This window comes from Gracilinanus agilis, chromosome 4 (genome assembly GCF_016433145.1).
Source record: "Gracilinanus agilis isolate LMUSP501 chromosome 4, AgileGrace, whole genome shotgun sequence".
NCBI lineage: Eukaryota > Metazoa > Chordata > Mammalia > Didelphimorphia > Didelphidae > Gracilinanus > Gracilinanus agilis.
The window spans coordinates 501,467,206-501,484,490 of NC_058133.1; the positions used below are offsets into that span (position 1 = coordinate 501,467,206).

At 48.0% G+C, this 17,285-nt stretch overlaps 1 protein-coding gene across 1 annotated transcript; it reads left to right on the top strand.

Moving 5' to 3' along the window:
• The first annotated feature begins 216 nt into the window (after positions 1 to 216).
• Positions 217 to 16,494, top strand: STX1A (syntaxin 1A). Its single transcript, XM_044676427.1, has 9 exons — positions 217 to 288; positions 2,029 to 2,128; positions 6,967 to 7,041; positions 9,506 to 9,579; positions 9,682 to 9,790; positions 9,939 to 10,012; positions 14,745 to 14,882; positions 16,164 to 16,274; positions 16,417 to 16,494. Exons 1-9 carry the CDS (start codon positions 268 to 270, stop codon positions 16,492 to 16,494), a joined length of 780 nt encoding a protein of 259 aa, XP_044532362.1. The 5' UTR covers positions 217 to 267.
• Positions 16,495 to 17,285: the final 791 nt, after the last annotated feature.

Consider the following 17,285-nt stretch of genomic DNA (forward strand, 5'->3'; position numbering starts at 1 on the left):
ACCTACACACGCCCTGAGAGAGCCAGAGGCGTCTCTCCCTGGGCCGACATGGCTGACTCTTTCTGTGGATGGTACCTTGGGGCCCCTGGGAGCTCTCTGTGGCAGCAGAGGTCAGACAGCACAAATGTGATGGGGGCACCCCGCTTCCTGGGCTCAGGTCTCTCGGGAGGGGCGTCCTAAACCTCTCCATACATGAATGTCTGTGTGCAGGCAAAGGACAGCGATGACGACGATGAGGTCACCGTCACCGTGGACCGAGAACGCTTCATGGATGAGTTCTTCGAGCAGGTAGGAGCCCAGCCTGTTCTCCCCATCCCCAGCTAGGCTTCAGTTCGGCCTAGAGATCCTTCAGGGAATTCCTGACTCCCCATCACATCACCTTCATCTACATCCTTCAGGAATTCAGCCAGTTCTTATAAACCCCCTACTGTGTACCAGGTACAGTGTGGGGGGATGATGGCAGAAAATGAAACAACCCCTGCCCCGAAGGGGCTCACGTCCTCTGAGGGGAGACGATCCACTCATACACATACATGTCATATACTGACATGTGCATTTATATATGGACAAGATCTCAGAGAATACATTAGAGGTGGAGAGCAAATAGCCTTCCTCCTCACTGCTCCCAAACGATGAGAGCAAGTGATTCTTTAGTGCAGGGGTCGGCAACCTTTTTGGTCGTGAGAGCCATAAACGCCACATTTTTTAAAATGTCATTTCGTGAGAGCCGTGCAGTGCTCACGGTGCCGCTCCTGTAACAGCGCCTGAAAAAAAATGGACTTCATGGCTCCTGCAGAAAGAGCCACATCTGGCCCTCAAAAGAGCCAGATATGGCTCGAGAGCCAGACATTGCCGGCCTCTGCTTTAGTGGATTGAGAGCCAGACTTAGAAAGAGGATATCCTGGGTTCAAATCTGGTCTCAGATCCTTCCTAGGTGGGTGACCCTGGGCAAGTCATTTAACTTCCATTGCTTAGCCCTTACTGCTTCTCTGCCTTGGAACCTATACACAGTACTGATTCCAAGACAGAACAGAAGGATTTCAAAAAACAAAACAAAAGAGCGAATGGGGTTGGGCACTTGGGAAATGTGGGTTAGGGTCCCTCCTGAGGTTTCTGCTGAGAGCATCCTTCAGAGTCTCTGGTGAGGGGACCTCAGAGCCCAGCACCCAAATATATCTAAGGACTGGGAAAAAGGAGCTGAGCCGAGGGCTGTCTGGAGACCCATCCAAAATAAATGCAGACACTTGGCAAGGGAGGTGTGAGCCTCTGGAAGGATGACAGGAAAGACTTCCTAGAGGAGGTGGCCTTTGAGCCGAGCCTGGAAGGAAGCTAGGGATTCTAAGAAAGAGTATTGAAGATGGAGGGTATGCCAGACAGAGGAGCCTCCACACCTCAGAGACATTAGAGGGGACCTGAAGAGGGAAGGCACCAAAATTCTACCTGAAATTTGTCCACTGCTTTTTAGTTTTCTTTCTTTTTTTTTTTTTAATCCTCACCTTCTGCCTTAGAATCGATATCGTGTATTGGTTCCAAGGCAGAAGAGTAGTAAAGGCTAAGCAATGGGAGTTAAGTGACTTGCCCAGGGTCACCCAGCTAGGAAGTGTCTGAGACCAGATTTGAACCCAGAACTTTGATCTCTGGGCCTGGCTCTCATTTCACTGAGCCACCTAGCTGCCCCCCTGCTTTTCAATTTTCAAAGCACTCTTAATACCTTAACCCTGGGAGGTAGCTGATGAGTCAGCCTCAATGGTCAGCTATTTAGCCATCAGAGAATTATCTGAGGGCTAGAGACAAAATGGTTTTTCCGAGGTCACACAGCAAGAGTTGGAACTAGAATCCACCTATCTCATGGACCAGTTGTCACCTCTGTCCATGGATGGGGCAAGCTCCCAGCTCCCAGCTCCATTCTTATCCAGGCTGCATCCAACCTTCTGCCCCCCAGATCTATCCGAGGCCAGCATTGGACCTCAAAATGGTTCCCGCCCTGACTTGTCCCCTCCCCAAATTTCTTGATAACTGCCTCTCTAGGTGGAAGAGATACGGGGTTTCATCGACAAGATCTCAGAGAACGTGGAAGAGGTGAAAAGGAAGCATAGCGCCATCTTGGCTGCCCCCAACCCTGATGAGAGTGAGTAGGGATCGGGCCCTTGGGAAAATGTGGGTGAGGATTCCTCCTAAGCCTCCCCTGAGAGAGTGTCCTTAAGGGTCTCTGGTTCTGAAGAGGAGGGGAGGGGGCTAAGGATAAAGATGGAGACAAATTAGGAATATAGAGGTAGAGCTAGGAGGGACCATCTAGTCCAAACCCCACACTTTATAAATAAAGAAGTTGGGTCTGGGAGAGATCCAAGTGACTTACTCAAGGTCACCCAGGGAGTAGATGTCTCAGATGGGATTTGAACCCATGCCCTCCCACTCCAAAGTCAATACTCTTTCCACTTTGTTTAGTAAGTTTAAAAGGTGGAAGAAAACTCAGGAGCCCTTGGGCCCAAGCCTTCTTCCCCTTTCCAAGTTCCCTTACCCTAGAGAAGCAAGTGGAAGTGAGATCCCCTACCTGTGCCCCTTCTCTCCTGGCAACCAAGCTCCCAGCCTGCCTGCTCTTCCTGCCCTGTTGGCAGGCAGCACCCTGTCTGCCTGTCCTGGAGTCAGGGGAGCAGCTGGGTTGTCTGGGAGGAGGCTGCTGAGGCACACACACACACACACACACACACACACACACACACACACACACACAAACATACACACACGCCACACCTCCCTTTCCCAAGAGGAGCAGATGGTAACAGAGGCCAGGGCTTTCTCTGCTGCTGTTGCTGCTGCTGCCAGCCAGCCCTGCCAGCTATAAGAGAGGACCAGGATGATACCAGGTTGACTTTCTGTCCTCATGGAGAAGCATGTGTGTTGGGGGCATAGAGGGGCAGCCCAGCAGCAGAGCCCCAGGGATGGGATCTCATCCTCAGTACCCCAAGTTGGCATATGCTCCCCATTTCTAGCCCTCAGCCCTTCTCCAGTATTTAATTGATTACATCATGCTGTTAAATAAGTTAAAATTTAGATAGCCCTTTGAGGGTTGACAAAGCACTTTCCTACTGTTTGTTATCTCCTTTGATCTTCACAACAACCCCCTGCAGGAGGTATTGATCTTATCCCTATTTTGCAAATAAGAAAATTGAGGCAGTCAGAGGTGTCCAGAGTCACACAGCTAGTAAGTGTTTGAGACAGGATTTGAACTCAAGTTTTCTCAACTCTGAGCCAGCACTCTGTCCACTGGGCTCTCAAACAGTCACTTGCCCAAGCACAGCCTTGAATCCTGGAAACAAGAACAGAGTCTGGACAGTCAGAAATGAGGGAGGAAGCATGTGGTTATTCAATTCACTAAGTGTTTATTAATTGCCAGGCACTGAATCAGGCACCAAACCCTCAAGGAGCCTCATTTACTGTTATTCTTATGTGTCCCATTTGAAGGGAAAGTTATCCGTGCATTTAGGAAATTGAGAGTTCATCAATTAATCATTAAATAACCCCTCCAGAACCGTAGAGTTGGAAAGAATCTCAGAGGTCCATTCATTGCATCTTCTTACTACGGTGGTAAGAACACTCGCTGGCCCTGAATGTCTTCTCATTAGTCCAAGAGGCTGGACATTCATCTTGGCATCTTACCTTTACCACTTTTTACCTCAGTGTCGTTGGGCGAATCATTTCCCCCCCTCTCCAGGCCTCAGTTTCCACATCTGTGAAATGACGTGATCTCTAACTCCTCTGCATTTCTAACCTGAGGAGATTCTCTTCTAACACAGGGAAACCACCCAAAGATCACAAGGATCATGGAAAGAGGGTTCCATTTGGAGCCAGAGGACCCAAAATCCAGGCTGGGCTCTCCCACTTACTACCCGTGAGGCCTTGAGTAAATCTCATCTGCTTCCTTCCTCTGGAAATGGGGAGTTGGACCAGGTGACCTCTGAGGTCCCTTCCCAAAGAGATAATAAGCACAAGGTACTAGATAAACGTTAGCTTTTACTCTTTCTGCAGGTCCAAGTCTCTGTGGCTCCCATTATCCCCGTTCTGGAACACGCCCCATTGAGCTTGCCCAGGGAATGGGACCAAGGGACCACCCTAGGATTTCTCCCCAGAGATTGCCCAGGAGCTGAATGCATGCCCAATTGGGTGTACTCCAACCCAACCCCATTAGATCACTTTGGGATAACTGAGGAAATTTTCCCAGGGGGTGGGAGGGAGAACAACCCTTCAAATAAGAGAGGAGAGTCACCAGTGTCATTAGGAGCCAGTAGTAGGACAAGGAGAGGGAGGAGAGAGACGAGGAGGAGGAAGAGAAAGGGAGGCAGCTGTGGTCTGAATTGAACAAAGACGTCTGAGGTGTCATCCTTGGGAAGCTGGGGGGGGAGGGGGAATATCCAGCTGCTCCATTCAGAGAACCTTATTCGAGTGATCAGGCTGAAGAAGGGTGCATGTGGGTCTGTGTATGCCTACGTGCACCCCTGGGTGGGTGTTAGCCTATGTGCGTGTAGATCTGTATTTATGTGCGTTCCTGGCGGGGGGGGGGGTCTGGGTGTTTGACAAGGAGGTTGTCTCTTTCCTTCTTCCCTAGGGAGCCCCCCCCAAAGGAGTGGGAGCAGACTAATCATATTCTCTCTTTCTCTTGCTTCCCTCTAACACCCCCTGGCCCTCCTGGGCATGGACCTCCCCCTTCCCCAGCTGTTCACATAAAGTGTGATCAGGGCTCAGAACAGAAACTGCTGATTCTAGTGAGAACTGAAGCCAGTCTCCCTTCCCCCCAAGGTGGAAGGGTCCCGCAGAGGGTGGGGCTGACGTGGTCACTGCCCTAAAAGCTGGGGGAAATGCAGCCAAGCTTCTCTGAGATCATTGACTGACTCTCTTCCCAGCCCTCGAGTGGGGGCTTTGTGCCTCAGTTCCCCTCATTAGAGGATCCAGCTAAGTAGAAGAGAAAAAGCTAAATATTTGAGGGCTTAGCAAAGCTGAAATGGGGGAGCCCAGGCTGGTGTAAGCAGCAGAGGGGAAGGGAAGAGAAGCAATGGGGAACTCAGGTTCACATAGGGTGATCGCCACTTCCCACTGGTGGGACTGTGTGACCTGAGGAAAGTCATTTAACTTTCTGGGTCTCAATTTCCAAGTCTTTAAAGTGAACTAAATTACTTTCAACTCCAGATCTAGGACCGTGTGCCTGTGCCCCTCCTCCCTAGGGGCTGAGACATCAACCCCGTTATCTTTTGTTCTCTTTTTTCATTTAAACAGGAAGGCCCAGTTGACAGTAAGTAGTAAATGAATTTTCCCTTCATTAAGGAGTAACAAGGCGCTTGCTTCACCATCTCTTCCTCCTTTTTGGTCCTCCCACCCCTATAGACAGGTTTCCATTCCCCCCTCCCTCCCGGATCTTCCCCTCTCCTGAGGCTTTGTGCTCTGGAAGCTTCTGGTCTCAGACTCCCCAAATCCCATCCCAGGGGCTCTGCCTCTGGGTTGCCTTCGTGCCCCCTAATTCCATGAGCTAATTGAGGTTCAGCCCTGGAATGTGAGTGGCGAGATTTCATCTGGGATTTTGGAGGAAGGACCAGAATGCCCCAGCCTCCTTACCACCCCCCACCCATAGCGTACGTGGTGGCAGATGTGGGGAATGAGAGCTTTCAGAGATGAGAAGCATAAAAGGATCTCAGAGCACGGAATGGTGAGGAGAGGGCGAAGTATGGGAAATGGAGAGAGTAAGTGTGTGAGGAGTAGAAGCCGAGCAGGGCCAGGGCAGAAGTTGAAAAGGAGCCTGTGTGTGGAGGATAAAGCAGGGCTCTAGTCCCTCCATCCAGCCAAGCCCGTGCCCTCCTCACAGGGTAGGCTCTATCCACAATGATATCCACAAAGTGGAACTCTTTTCTCTCCACATTCACATCCTTTTGCAGGGATATGCCAGTGATGTAGCCAATTTAGGAGTAATATACCCATCACAATAGGGTGTCCATGTGGCTAGGACATTGCTACTTAAAGTGTATAAACATACATGTGTGTACACACACACAAACACACGGAAAGTATCTGCCATCATAAGCAGGATCCCCCACACTTATACCCTCCGTCAGAGCCTCTTCAGGGTGAAGACATATTATAGGGAGGAGGAAAGGGGCCCATCCTCTCCAGGGACCATTCCCCCCATGGGCACAGGGGGCACTACCTCACCCCACCCAGTCCAACCCCTTCTAAGCACCAGGCTTCAATTGTTCAGTTCGCCACAAAGCTAGATGCTCTGTAATTGTTCCTCTTTAACTTTAGACCCCCACTCATTTGTTATATGAAGAGTGGAAAGAGGGAGGAGTGAGAGTATTTCAGAGGACAAAAATACTGGGGTTTGGGGGTGGGGGGAAGCAAGAATAAAAGTGCAATTCCTCCCAGTCTTCTCCTTCTATTCTCTAAGTAGATTATCTATCCAAGCCAGGAGCTTCAGTCCCTGTCCCAAGTGCTGAATAAGGGGACCAAGCCTTGGAAGATGAACCTCTGAAAACTAGGGGGAAGAATTCTGTTTAAAGAGCTATTTAAGGGGACAGCTAGTTGGCTCAATGTATTGAAAGCCAAGTCTAGAGATGGAAAGTCCTGGGTTCAAGTATGACCTCAAACACTTTCTAGCTGTGTGACCCTGGCCAAGTCACTTAACCCCACTGCCTACCCCTTACTACTCTTCTGCCTTAGAACCAATACACAGTATTGATTCTAAGATGGAAGGCAAGGGTTTTTGTTTTTTTTTTTATGAGCCATTTAAATTGTTATTCACGCACAATCAAAATGCCATTAGCAGGAGCTGGGATCTTGAAAGTGGGCATTTAGAAGATCCTTCTTTAAACTCCTCCCTCACCCCACAAACTGAGGCTGCCTGGGAAGGAAGGGGGCTGTTAGTGGGGTTCTCTCAGCCCTAAGGACTCTGTCTCCTCTTCTTTCCCCTCCCCACACCACTAGAGACAAAAGAAGAGCTGGAAGAACTCATGTCAGACATAAAAAAGACGGCCAACAAAGTCCGATCCAAATTAAAGAGTGAGTATTGGGGGGTGTGAAGGGACCCTCACCTGCATCAAGGACAGGGATGCCTCACTTCAGACTGCTGAAATCCTGCGTCAACCGAGTTCTGTTTTTACTATGGGGAAGGGAGGGAGCTAGTTCTTTTCAATGTAAAAAGAATGTGTCGGGAGCCCCTGGTGTGAAAAGCAGCATTCTTTGATCAATTTTTCCCTCTCCCCCACTTTCTTCATATATTGGGTTTGCTTAAAGCAAGGCCCACCTTGCAGAGACATACACCTCCTGGGCCTTCTGGATACAGCCCCACTTCTGCTGCCTTTCCCCAATCTTGTTTGTAGCCAGGAGCTTTTGGGAAATCTTTCCCTCAACTTGGCACCTTTGGGGCAGGTTGGGATAACAGATAAGTAAAGGAGGCCGTGTGGGCTAATAGAAAGAACCCCAGGGGGCAGCTGGGTAGCTCAGTGGATTGAGAGCCAGGCCTAGAGACGGGAGATCCTAGGTTCAAATCTGGCCTCAGACACTTCCCAGCTGTGTGACTCTGGGCAAGTCACTTGACTCCCATTGCCCACCCTTACCACTCTTCCACCAAGGAACTAATACACAGAAGTTAAGGGATTTAAAAATATATATATATATAAAAAAAGGTAAAAAGTAGAAAGAGCCCCAGATCGGGAATTAGAGTTTCTGGATTTGAATCCTGCTTTTATTCCTATCACTCCTTCTGTGATCTTGTACAATCAATCAATAAACACTCATTAATTGTTTGCTGTATGTAAGCAATTTCATCCAGTGATTACAATTATATGACATCCATTGCACTGCTAAGTACTATGGAGACAAAGACAAAAACAGGAACTTAAATATTAACTTTAATTTTAATTAATATTCAATGTTAATAGAAGAGACACCTGTAAATAGATAACTGAATACATCAGAGAGAGACAGAGAGAGAGAGAGAGAGAGAGAGAGAGAGAGAGAGAGAGAGAAACAGAAGGCAACCCTGAAGAGGGATGCTCACTTAATCTCTGGGGCCTCAGTCTTCCTCATTTGAAAAATGAAGGGCTGGACTATATTGGCCTCTGAGGAAGACACTTAAAAACCCCCGAGTATTATTACTTGGCTTTGTGTTTTTATTTATCTTTGTGCTGATCAATCTCAAATTGAGTAGAAGAGTTGGAGTGGGCCTCAAGAGTCTGGGGTCCATCTCTGATTCTCTGTGTGCCCTCAGTGTCCTCAGCTATAAAATGGGGGGATTGGACTAGATGATTTTTTTAAACCCTTATCTTCTATCTTAGAATCAATACTATGTATTGGTTCTACGGCAGAAGAGTGGTAAGGGCTAGGGCAACGGTCGGCAACCTTTTTGGCCGTGAGAGCCATAAACGCTTGCAGAAGGAGGAGGATGGAGGCAGAAGGCGCTGGAATATGGGGCAGGGGCTGAAGGGCCCCCTGGGGCACATCCTGGGGCTCTGCCTAGACTGGCCGATCAGGACGTGGAGCCAGATATGGCTCGAGAGCCATACGTTGCCGACCCCTGGGCTAGGCAATGGGGGCGAAGTGACTTGCCCAGGGTCACACAGCTAGAAAGTGTCCACTTGGCTGCACTAACTAGATGATTTTTTAGAGTCCTTTCCAGCTGGTATCCTCTGACTTTAAATCAGTATGTTGGGCTCCCAACAGGCCTGGTCTTAGAGTCATGAAGCCATAGACTCTAGTCCAGCTTCTTGTCACTTAAAATCTTAGGTCTAGAACCAGATAGTTTTAGATGTCCTCAGAGGTGAGCTAGTTCAGCCCCTTCATTTTACAAATAAGGAAACTGAGGCTCAGAGTTGAAGGACAAGGTTATGGGGTCACATATTTATAGCTGGGAGGGCTTTCAGAGGTCCCCCAGGGAATTGGGAGTTGCCCAAGGTCACACAGGTAATAACTCTTAACTCTGCTCCATTTAATAATTCAAACCCAGCTTCTCTGCTTTTCCCAGGTTCTCTCTTTTACTTACTAAGCTGTATGACCCTGGGGCAGGTAGGTGGCACCATGAATAGAGTGCCTGGTCTGGACTCAGGAAAACTAAGTCCAAATCCAGTCCCAGACACAAGCTGTGTGACCCTGAGTAAGTCATTTCACCTTGTTGGACTCAGTTTCTTCATCTGTAAAATGAACTGGAGAAGGAAATGGCAAACCATTCTGATATCTCTGCAAAGAAAACCCCAAATGGGGTCATGAAAAGTCTAAAATGACTGATTGATAACCACAAAATGACCCTGAGCAAGGCACATCCTTCTCTTGACCTATTTCCTCATCTGTAAAACAGGAGAACTGGTCCTTTCCCTTCCAGCCTATGAATCTCTATCCCTTCCTGGAGTGGGCTGAAGGTGGGGGAGGGTTAGTTCTTTTCCTCTCTGGCCTGGAGAAAGGTAAGACCAAATCTTAGGGGAGATCTCAGGGTAGAAGACTGGGGACTACAACCTTTGTTCCTCTCCAGGCATTGAGCAGAGTATTGAGCAGGAAGAGGGGCTGAACAGATCCTCTGCGGACCTGAGGATCCGGAAGACCCAAGTGAGTCGGGGAGGGCATGGGATGGACGTGTGTCATCACGGAGAGGGGATGATGGTCAGCCATCAGATCCCGGGCTGACCCTGCCTGCCTGGTACCTCCTAGCACTCCACACTGTCCCGGAAGTTTGTGGAGGTCATGTCTGAGTACAACGCCACCCAGTCCGACTACAGGGAACGGTGCAAGGGCCGAATCCAAAGGCAGCTGGAGATCAGTGAGTGCATGGGGATGGGCAGTCCCCAGGCCTTTGGCCTAGTGGTGGAGAGACCTTGAGGAGGCTGGCCAGAGGGGTCCCTGGAGGGAAGGGATGGGGGACAGGTGGATGTCAGTCTCACCTTCCTTTGCTCCCTCCCTCCATGCAGCTGGCAGAACTACCACAAGCGAGGAGCTGGAAAACATGCTGGAGAGTGGGAATCCCGCCATCTTTGCTTCAGGGGTGAGTGGGCCAAGCTGGACTCCATTTTCTTTTTTCCCAGAGGCAGTTGGATCTGGGGGCAAAGGGCCTGCCTTACCTGGGTTACCTTCACTTTCCTGGCCTTCCTTGTCCTCTGCAGTGTCCCTTCTAGCCCTAAAACTATGACCTAATGGCAATGAAATCAATCAATCAATAAACATTTTTTAAGCACCAACTATATGCCATGTGCCATCGGAAAATTGCAGGTTCAATTTTTAAAAAGGAATACAAAGTATTGATTCTAAGACAAAAGGTAAGGTTGTTTTTTTTAATAATCAAATGAATACAATTAGTTAGACTAGAGTGGACAATGCATTTGGAGGGTGTTTGGGAGGATCCTGGGCTTCTCTTCCCTAGATCCGGGGAGCCCAGAGAAGGAACAAAGCAGTGTGGTATAGGTAGAGGAAAAAAGCTGCTAAATTCAAAGGATATGAGCTTGATGTTTTCAGTGTCTGTATATAAAGGCACACATGGAATTTGCAGATGACACAAAGCTAGGAGGAATAACTAGCATGGTGGGTGAAAGAATCAGGGACCCAAAGGATCTTGACAAACTAGGTTGCTTAGCAAAATCTAGTAAGATGGCTTTCCATAAGGCTGTTTAATTTGGGGTCAAAAAATAAGATCCTCTGAAAACAGAATGGGAGTTTTAGTGAACTACAAGCTCAAAGTGTAATCTAACATGCAAGAAAGAGAATTCTGCCCTAAGCTATAGCTGCCATGGGGAGGGAGGTGAGAGCTCCATTGGGCTTTGCCCTGAGAAGGTCACATCTGGAGCACCGTAGTGTAATAATTAAAATGGGTTTGACAACTATAAGTTTAAAAATTGTTGTGGTAGCCATTTACAAAAATTAACTCTTAAGTCACAAGGCTGTTAGTAGCATTAGTAGCTTTATTACAGCAAGGTATAGATAGTAAAAAGGGAAATGTAGGAAGGAGGTAGAAGATATTGTCTAGGTATATATCCTAAGTTCGGATCCAAGTGCCCCACCGAAGAGAGCATCCCACCAAAGACAGGAGAAGAGCCAAAAGGCCAGTGTCTCCTCAACCCAAGCGAGTCACCGGAGCTGAAATCCTCGAGCCACCAACATAGAATCTCCAACACAGAGATACCCACACAGCAGAATCCCTCCAATGAAAAGTCCTCCCTCAGCAAGAGCCACCAAGGCAACAGAATGAATCAGAATGCCCTCAGCTGGCTTTTATAAGCAGTTTTCTCCATGTCACTTCCTGTCTCTCTGGTTTCTGCTTCCTTTCACTGTGGGCTGGTCTATCACATCTCAGGAACCAATCATAGTTTCTTAATTTGCCTGGCACTGCTCAGAAGGCAGTGGCTGTGGGATCTACCTCTGAGGGTGTGAAATTTTATCAAAAGGATCCACAATTTCCTGACTGATTAAGTTAAAAGGGGTGGAGCACTCCAAGTACTTGATTGATTTAAGTTAAGATAAAAAAAATTCCCTCTCGAAGTAGTCAGTTCTGGTCCCCAGAGTTCAGAAAAGATATTGATGACATAGAGGGTATTCATAGGAGAGCAACCGGGAGGACTAAAGGCTCTCAGGGTCACAGAATATGAGGCCCAGTTGAAGGAACTGGGGATATTTATCAGGAAGAAAATCAGGACATAATAACTGTCTTCAAGGAGAGGGTCCTAGGGATACATTTCCAAAAGGAAAGAAGGGATGGAGAAAGAGAGAGGAAGGAAAGGAGGAAGGGAGAGAGGAAGTAATAAGGGGAAAAAAGAAGAAAGGAGGGTGGGAAGGAAAAGGGAAGAGAAGGGATAAAGGAAAGAAAAGAGCATTTGAAGCTTTTTTTTTTTTTTTTTTTTTGGTACCATGTTTAAATGCATAGACAAGAACAGAAAAAAGGCCAAAATAAAAAAAAAAAAAAAAACAAGACAGCTTTGAAAATTCCATTTTGGATTTTCTTTCTTTTTTTTAAAATAACCTTACTCTCTGTTTTAGAATCAATTCTAAGGCAGAAGAACAGTAAGGGTTCAGCAGTGGTGCTTAAATGACGCCCAGAGTCACACAAGCTAGGAAGTGTCTGAAGCCAGATTTGACCCAGGGCCTCCAAACTCCAGGCTTAATCCTCTATCCACTGTGCTACCTAGCTGCCCCTGATTTATTATATTTTTAAAAGGAAAAGCAAGCTATACATCATATTCACAGTTTCACATATAATACTTATTCAATGTCCCATGTTATATATGGAAATACTCATTTTATTTGGTTGTTTATTAAGACAAATAAACTAAAAAAAAAATCCTTGTCTTCCATCTTAAAACCAATACTGAGTGGGGCAGCTGGGTAGCTCAGTGGAGTGAGAGTCAGGCCTAGAGACAGGAGGTCCTAGGTTCAAACCCGGCCTCAGCCACTTCCCAGCTGTGTGACCCTGGGCAAGTCACTTGACCCCCATTGCCCACCCTTACCAATCTTCCACCTATGAGACAATACACCTAAGTACCAGGGTTTAAAAAAAAAAAAAAACAATACTGAGTATTGGTTCCAAGACAGAGTAGCAGTAAGCAATGGGAATAAGGTGACTTGCCCAGGGTCATACAGTGAGGAAGTGTCTGAGGTCACATTTGAACCCAGGACCTCCTATTTTTAGGCCTTGCTTATATTCCTCTGAGCCACCTAGCTGTCTCCAAGAATTCTATATTTATTTATTTTTATTTTATTTTTATTTTTATCTTTTTTTTTACCTCCATAGCATTCATTCTTGTAAGTGAACAATCCCATAAAACCAAATCACAAACCCAAATAAAAAAGTGATAAATTATATGTTTTCTTCTGCATCCTGGCTCCAACAGTTCTTTCTCTGGAGGTGGATACCATTCTTTTTCATAAGTCCCTCAGAATTGTTCTGGATTACTGTATTGCTGTTAGCAAAGTCTATCCCATTTAATCATTCTACAATATTTCAGTTACTGTATAACATTCTCCTGATTCTGCTTATTTCATTCTGCATCAGTCCATGAAGGTCTTCCCAGCTCTTTCTGAAATCCTCCTGTTCATCATTCCTTAGAGCACAATAGTATTCCGTCACTGTCATATACCACAGTTTGTTCAGCCATTCCCCAACTGATGGACATCTCTTTAGTTTCCAATTCTTTGCCACCACAAAAAGGGCAGCTCTAAATATTTTTCTACAAACAGGTCCATCCCCATTTTTAAAAATCTCTTTGAGATACAGATGTAGTAGTAGTATTACTGGATCAAAAGGTATACACAGTTTTAGAGCCCTTTGGGCATGATCTCCAAATTGCCCTCCAGAATGGTTGGATAAGTTCACAATTCCACCAGCAATGTATTAGTGTCCCAATTTTGCTGCATCCCCTCCAACATTTATCATTTTCCTTTATACTGACCAATTTGCTGGGTGTGAAGTGGTACCTCAGTTGTTTTAATTTGCATTTCTCTAACCAAGAGGAATTTAGAACATTTTTTCTTATGATTATTGATAGCTTTGACTTCTTCATCTGAAAACTGCCTATTCATATTCTTTGACCATTTATCAATTGGGGAACGACTTCAACTCTTGTAAATTTGATTTAGTTCTTTATATATTTGAGAAAAAAGAGCTTTATCAGAGAAATTTGTTATAAAAATTTTTTTCCAGATTCTTATTTCCCTTCTAATCTTGGTTGCATTGGTTTTGTTTGTACAAAATCTTTTTTAATTTAATATAATCAAAATTATTCATTTTACATTTTGTAATGATTTCTGTCTCTTGTTTGGTCATAAATCTTCCCTTCTCCACAGATCTGACAGATAAACTATTCTATGTTCCAATTTACTTATAATATCACCCTTTATGTCTATATTATATACCCATTTTGACCTTATCTTGGTACAAGGTGTGAGATCCTGATCTAAACCTAATTTTTACCATCCTGTTTTCCAGTTTTCCCATCAGTTTTTGTCAAATAGTGAGTTCTTATCCCTAAAGCTGGGATCTTTGGGTTTATCAAACATTAGCATGCTGAGGTCATTTACCCCAAATCTATTCTATTGATCCATCCTTCTATCACTTAGCCAGTACCAGATTGTTTTGATGATCAGTGCTTTATAATACAGTTTAATATCTGGTACTGCTAGGCCCCCTTCCTTCACATTTTTTTCATTAATTTCCTTGATATTCTTGACCTTTTTTCCTCCCATATGAATTTTGTTATTATTTTGAAGAACTAGAAAAAATAATAACCAAATTGATCTGGATGAGCTCTTCATTTAAAAGAAAACATTAATTATGTGATGTTGGTAGTTTTGTGTACGTACTCATTTTCTTTTTTCTTTTTCTTTTTTTTTAAACCCTTAACTTCTGTGTATTGGTTCCTAGGTGGAAGAGTGGTAAGGGTGGGCAATGGGGGTCAAGTGACTTGCCCAGGGTCGCACAGCTAGGAAGTGTCTGAGGCTGGATTTGAACCTAGGACCTCCCGTCTCTAGGCCTGACTCTCAATCCACTGAGCTACCCAGCTGCCCAATGTACTCGTTTTCTATCCTGTTTTGTATATAAAAATAGTTTTCATTGGTATTTATTAAGGTTCAGAATAAAAATAAGTGAAAACTGCAATGGGAAGGGGGTGCCTAAAGCTAACAGCTCCCAGATAGCCAGGTCTTTGGCCCTTGCTCTAGCCTGTCTAGGCCCCTAGATGGGTCCTCTGGCTGGGCCGGCCTCCACAACCACAGGCCCTTCCTGCATCCCTCAGATTATCATGGACTCGAACATCACGAAACAAGCCCTGAGTGAAATTGAGACAAGGCACAGCGAGATCATCAAGCTGGAGAACAGCATCCGCGAACTCCATGACATGTTCACTGACATGGCCATGCTGGTGGAGAGCCAGGTGAGGTGCCCCCAGCCCTCTGGGCTGTGTCCTCCGGACTCCCTGCCCTCTGCCCCATCCCAGGGAACCAGTGAGGGGTGTGTGTGTGTGCACGTGCGTGCTGGGGGGCAGGGGGCCCCCCAAAATGCCCCGGCCAGCCCCCTCTGACCTGACCCCACCATTTCTGTCCCACATGCTGTCCCTGGACGGAGCCCACAGGTAAATGACCGCACGTGCTTGTCCTGAGACTTGCCCACCAGGGCCCTCTCTCCGCTCCTCTCTGCATGGCTGCCGCCAAGGCCCTCCCCTCTGCATGGCGGGACCTCCCAGCTCACTCCTGGCATGGCTCCCCTCCGGCTCTGCGCCCCTTGCCCAACTCTGCCCAGTGGGACCCCAGCCAGAACACACACACAGTCGAGTCACAGAATGTTGGAATGGTGGAATGGTGGCCTTTAGTGACTGGCTAGTGCACTCTTCCCATTTTTACAGATGAGGAAACTGAGGCCCAAAGAGAGTGAATTGGGCAAAGGCAGGACTGGGAGAAAAGCTGCCAGTCCAGTTGCAATTTAGCATCCAACCCTCTCACGATCATCTTGGGGAAGCAAGAGATCCCCTTTTTACTGATAAGAAAAGGGAGACTCGGAGAGAAAGGAGGCTTAGTGGCCGCCTGCAGTTTGGACTTAGGTCTCCTGACTCAGTCCTTCTTTCTGCCATCTTGGATGCAACGAATGACTTCCGCCTTGTCTCCCATTAGAATGGAAGCTCTCTGAGGGGCAGGCTGGTCTTTTTTACCTTTCTTTGAACCCCTCCTGGCTGGCACCCAGGAAGTGGTTAACAATTGGTCTTCCTTCCTTCCTCCTCCAGGGAGCCAGGCTTGTGGGTGAGGGTCTGGGACTTGGTGCTTTGAGTTCTGCTTCATCTTTTTCTGCCTCCCCACCCCCACCCCACCCCCCGCGATGGTGTGAAGCGGGGAGCCGCCCCACCAGCCTCCCGCATGAATTGTTTCTTGGGTCCTGGCACAGAAAGTGCCTTCCCCAGCATGCCCCTCAGAGAAGCCAGGACCCCCAGGGTCTTAGCCCTTGCCAACATCCACCTCAGTTTCCAGAGAGTGCTGGCTTTGGGGGTCAAAGGTCTAAAATCATCCCCCCATCCTCCCGCGTCTCCACTTTCTCTTCCTCATGGCTTCTCTTCTGTCTTCTGCATCAGGGCATCCTGTAAAGTCCAGAACCGGCCCCCAAGGGTGGGGCCTGATAGCCAGGTAATGGGGGGCTGCCCTCCAGCATGGCCCCCTTGGCCTCACAGGGGGAGATGATTGATCGCATCGAGTACAACGTGGAACACTCCGTGGACTACGTGGAGCGAGCCGTGTCGGACACCAAGAAAGCAGTCAAATACCAGAGCAAAGCCCGGAGGGTGAGTGGGGCTGGGCTGGGGGTTACTGGTCCTTCCTGATCTCCTCTGACTTTTGGGGAGCAAGTCCAGCCGGGTCCTTGCCGTCCCGGCCCCCAGCGGGCCGCCTCCTCGGCTCTCTCCTACCCACTGTCTTCCTCCACAGAAGAAAATCATGATTATCATCTGCTGCGTGATCCTGGGCATCGTCATCGCCTCCACGTTTGGGGGCATCTTCGGATAGACTCTCGCCTCTCCCCATCTCCACCAACTTTGGACCGTCCACAACAAGGAGGTGCCAACAGCCGCTGCTAACCACTGGGGCCCCTGGGGAAATGTCCCCCCCCACCTTGGGGCCCAGAGCCCCCTCCCCCCTTGTGCTTGTGCCGCTCCCCTCCCCACACCACAAGGGCTGGCCCCCTCCCAGAGCAGCCGAGCCATGTCACATGCATGATCTCATTGTAACACTGTGTGTGTCTGTGTGGAAGGGGCATTTGGACCTTGGGGGACAAGGGGACAAAAAGTGGGAGTGGGATGGGCCAGGGGTGGCACACGGGGGGAGAAAGGGCTGGGCTTTAGCTGGGCGACTGGAAAACCAGTGAGTGGAGTCAGGAAAGGGAAGGAGGTGTCCCGGGGCACAGGAGGCCACTGAACCAGGCAGCTGAGAATTCCCCAAACCCTCCCAGGTCAAGGGGGCAGGTCCAGCCTGGCACTGGACGCCTCAGCCCCTTCCTACCCATTCGTGACCTTAGCGAGTTCCCCCTTTGCTGAGCTGCCCGTCCTCGCTCAGGGCTCCTGTCACTACTTCCTTCAGCAAGCCCCAGGCCTCTGGCCCCTTTCTCTGACCTTTGACTGCCCCGTCCTGAATCAAGTCTAGCAACGGACAATGGGGTAGAGGCCACTTGGTGCTGTTGCCCTCGTCTCAGGGAGGGGGAGCCTTGAGGGACCAGTGGGGTTAACCCTGCTGATCACTGCCAGGCTGGGCTCAGGGCATTGCCCAGGATGGGGATGTCCATCCCTCTCCAGCTCCGCGAG

Coding starts and splice junctions, on each gene's coding strand:
- STX1A (XM_044676427.1), top strand. CDS start 268: ATGGATGAGTTCTTCGAGCAG. Junction 7,042..9,505: donor AGTCCGATCCAAATTAAAGA/GTGAGTATTGGG, acceptor GTTCCTCTCCAG/GCATTGAGCAGAGTATTGAG. Junction 10,013..14,744: donor CCGCCATCTTTGCTTCAGGG/GTGAGTGGGCCA, acceptor TGCATCCCTCAG/ATTATCATGGACTCGAACAT.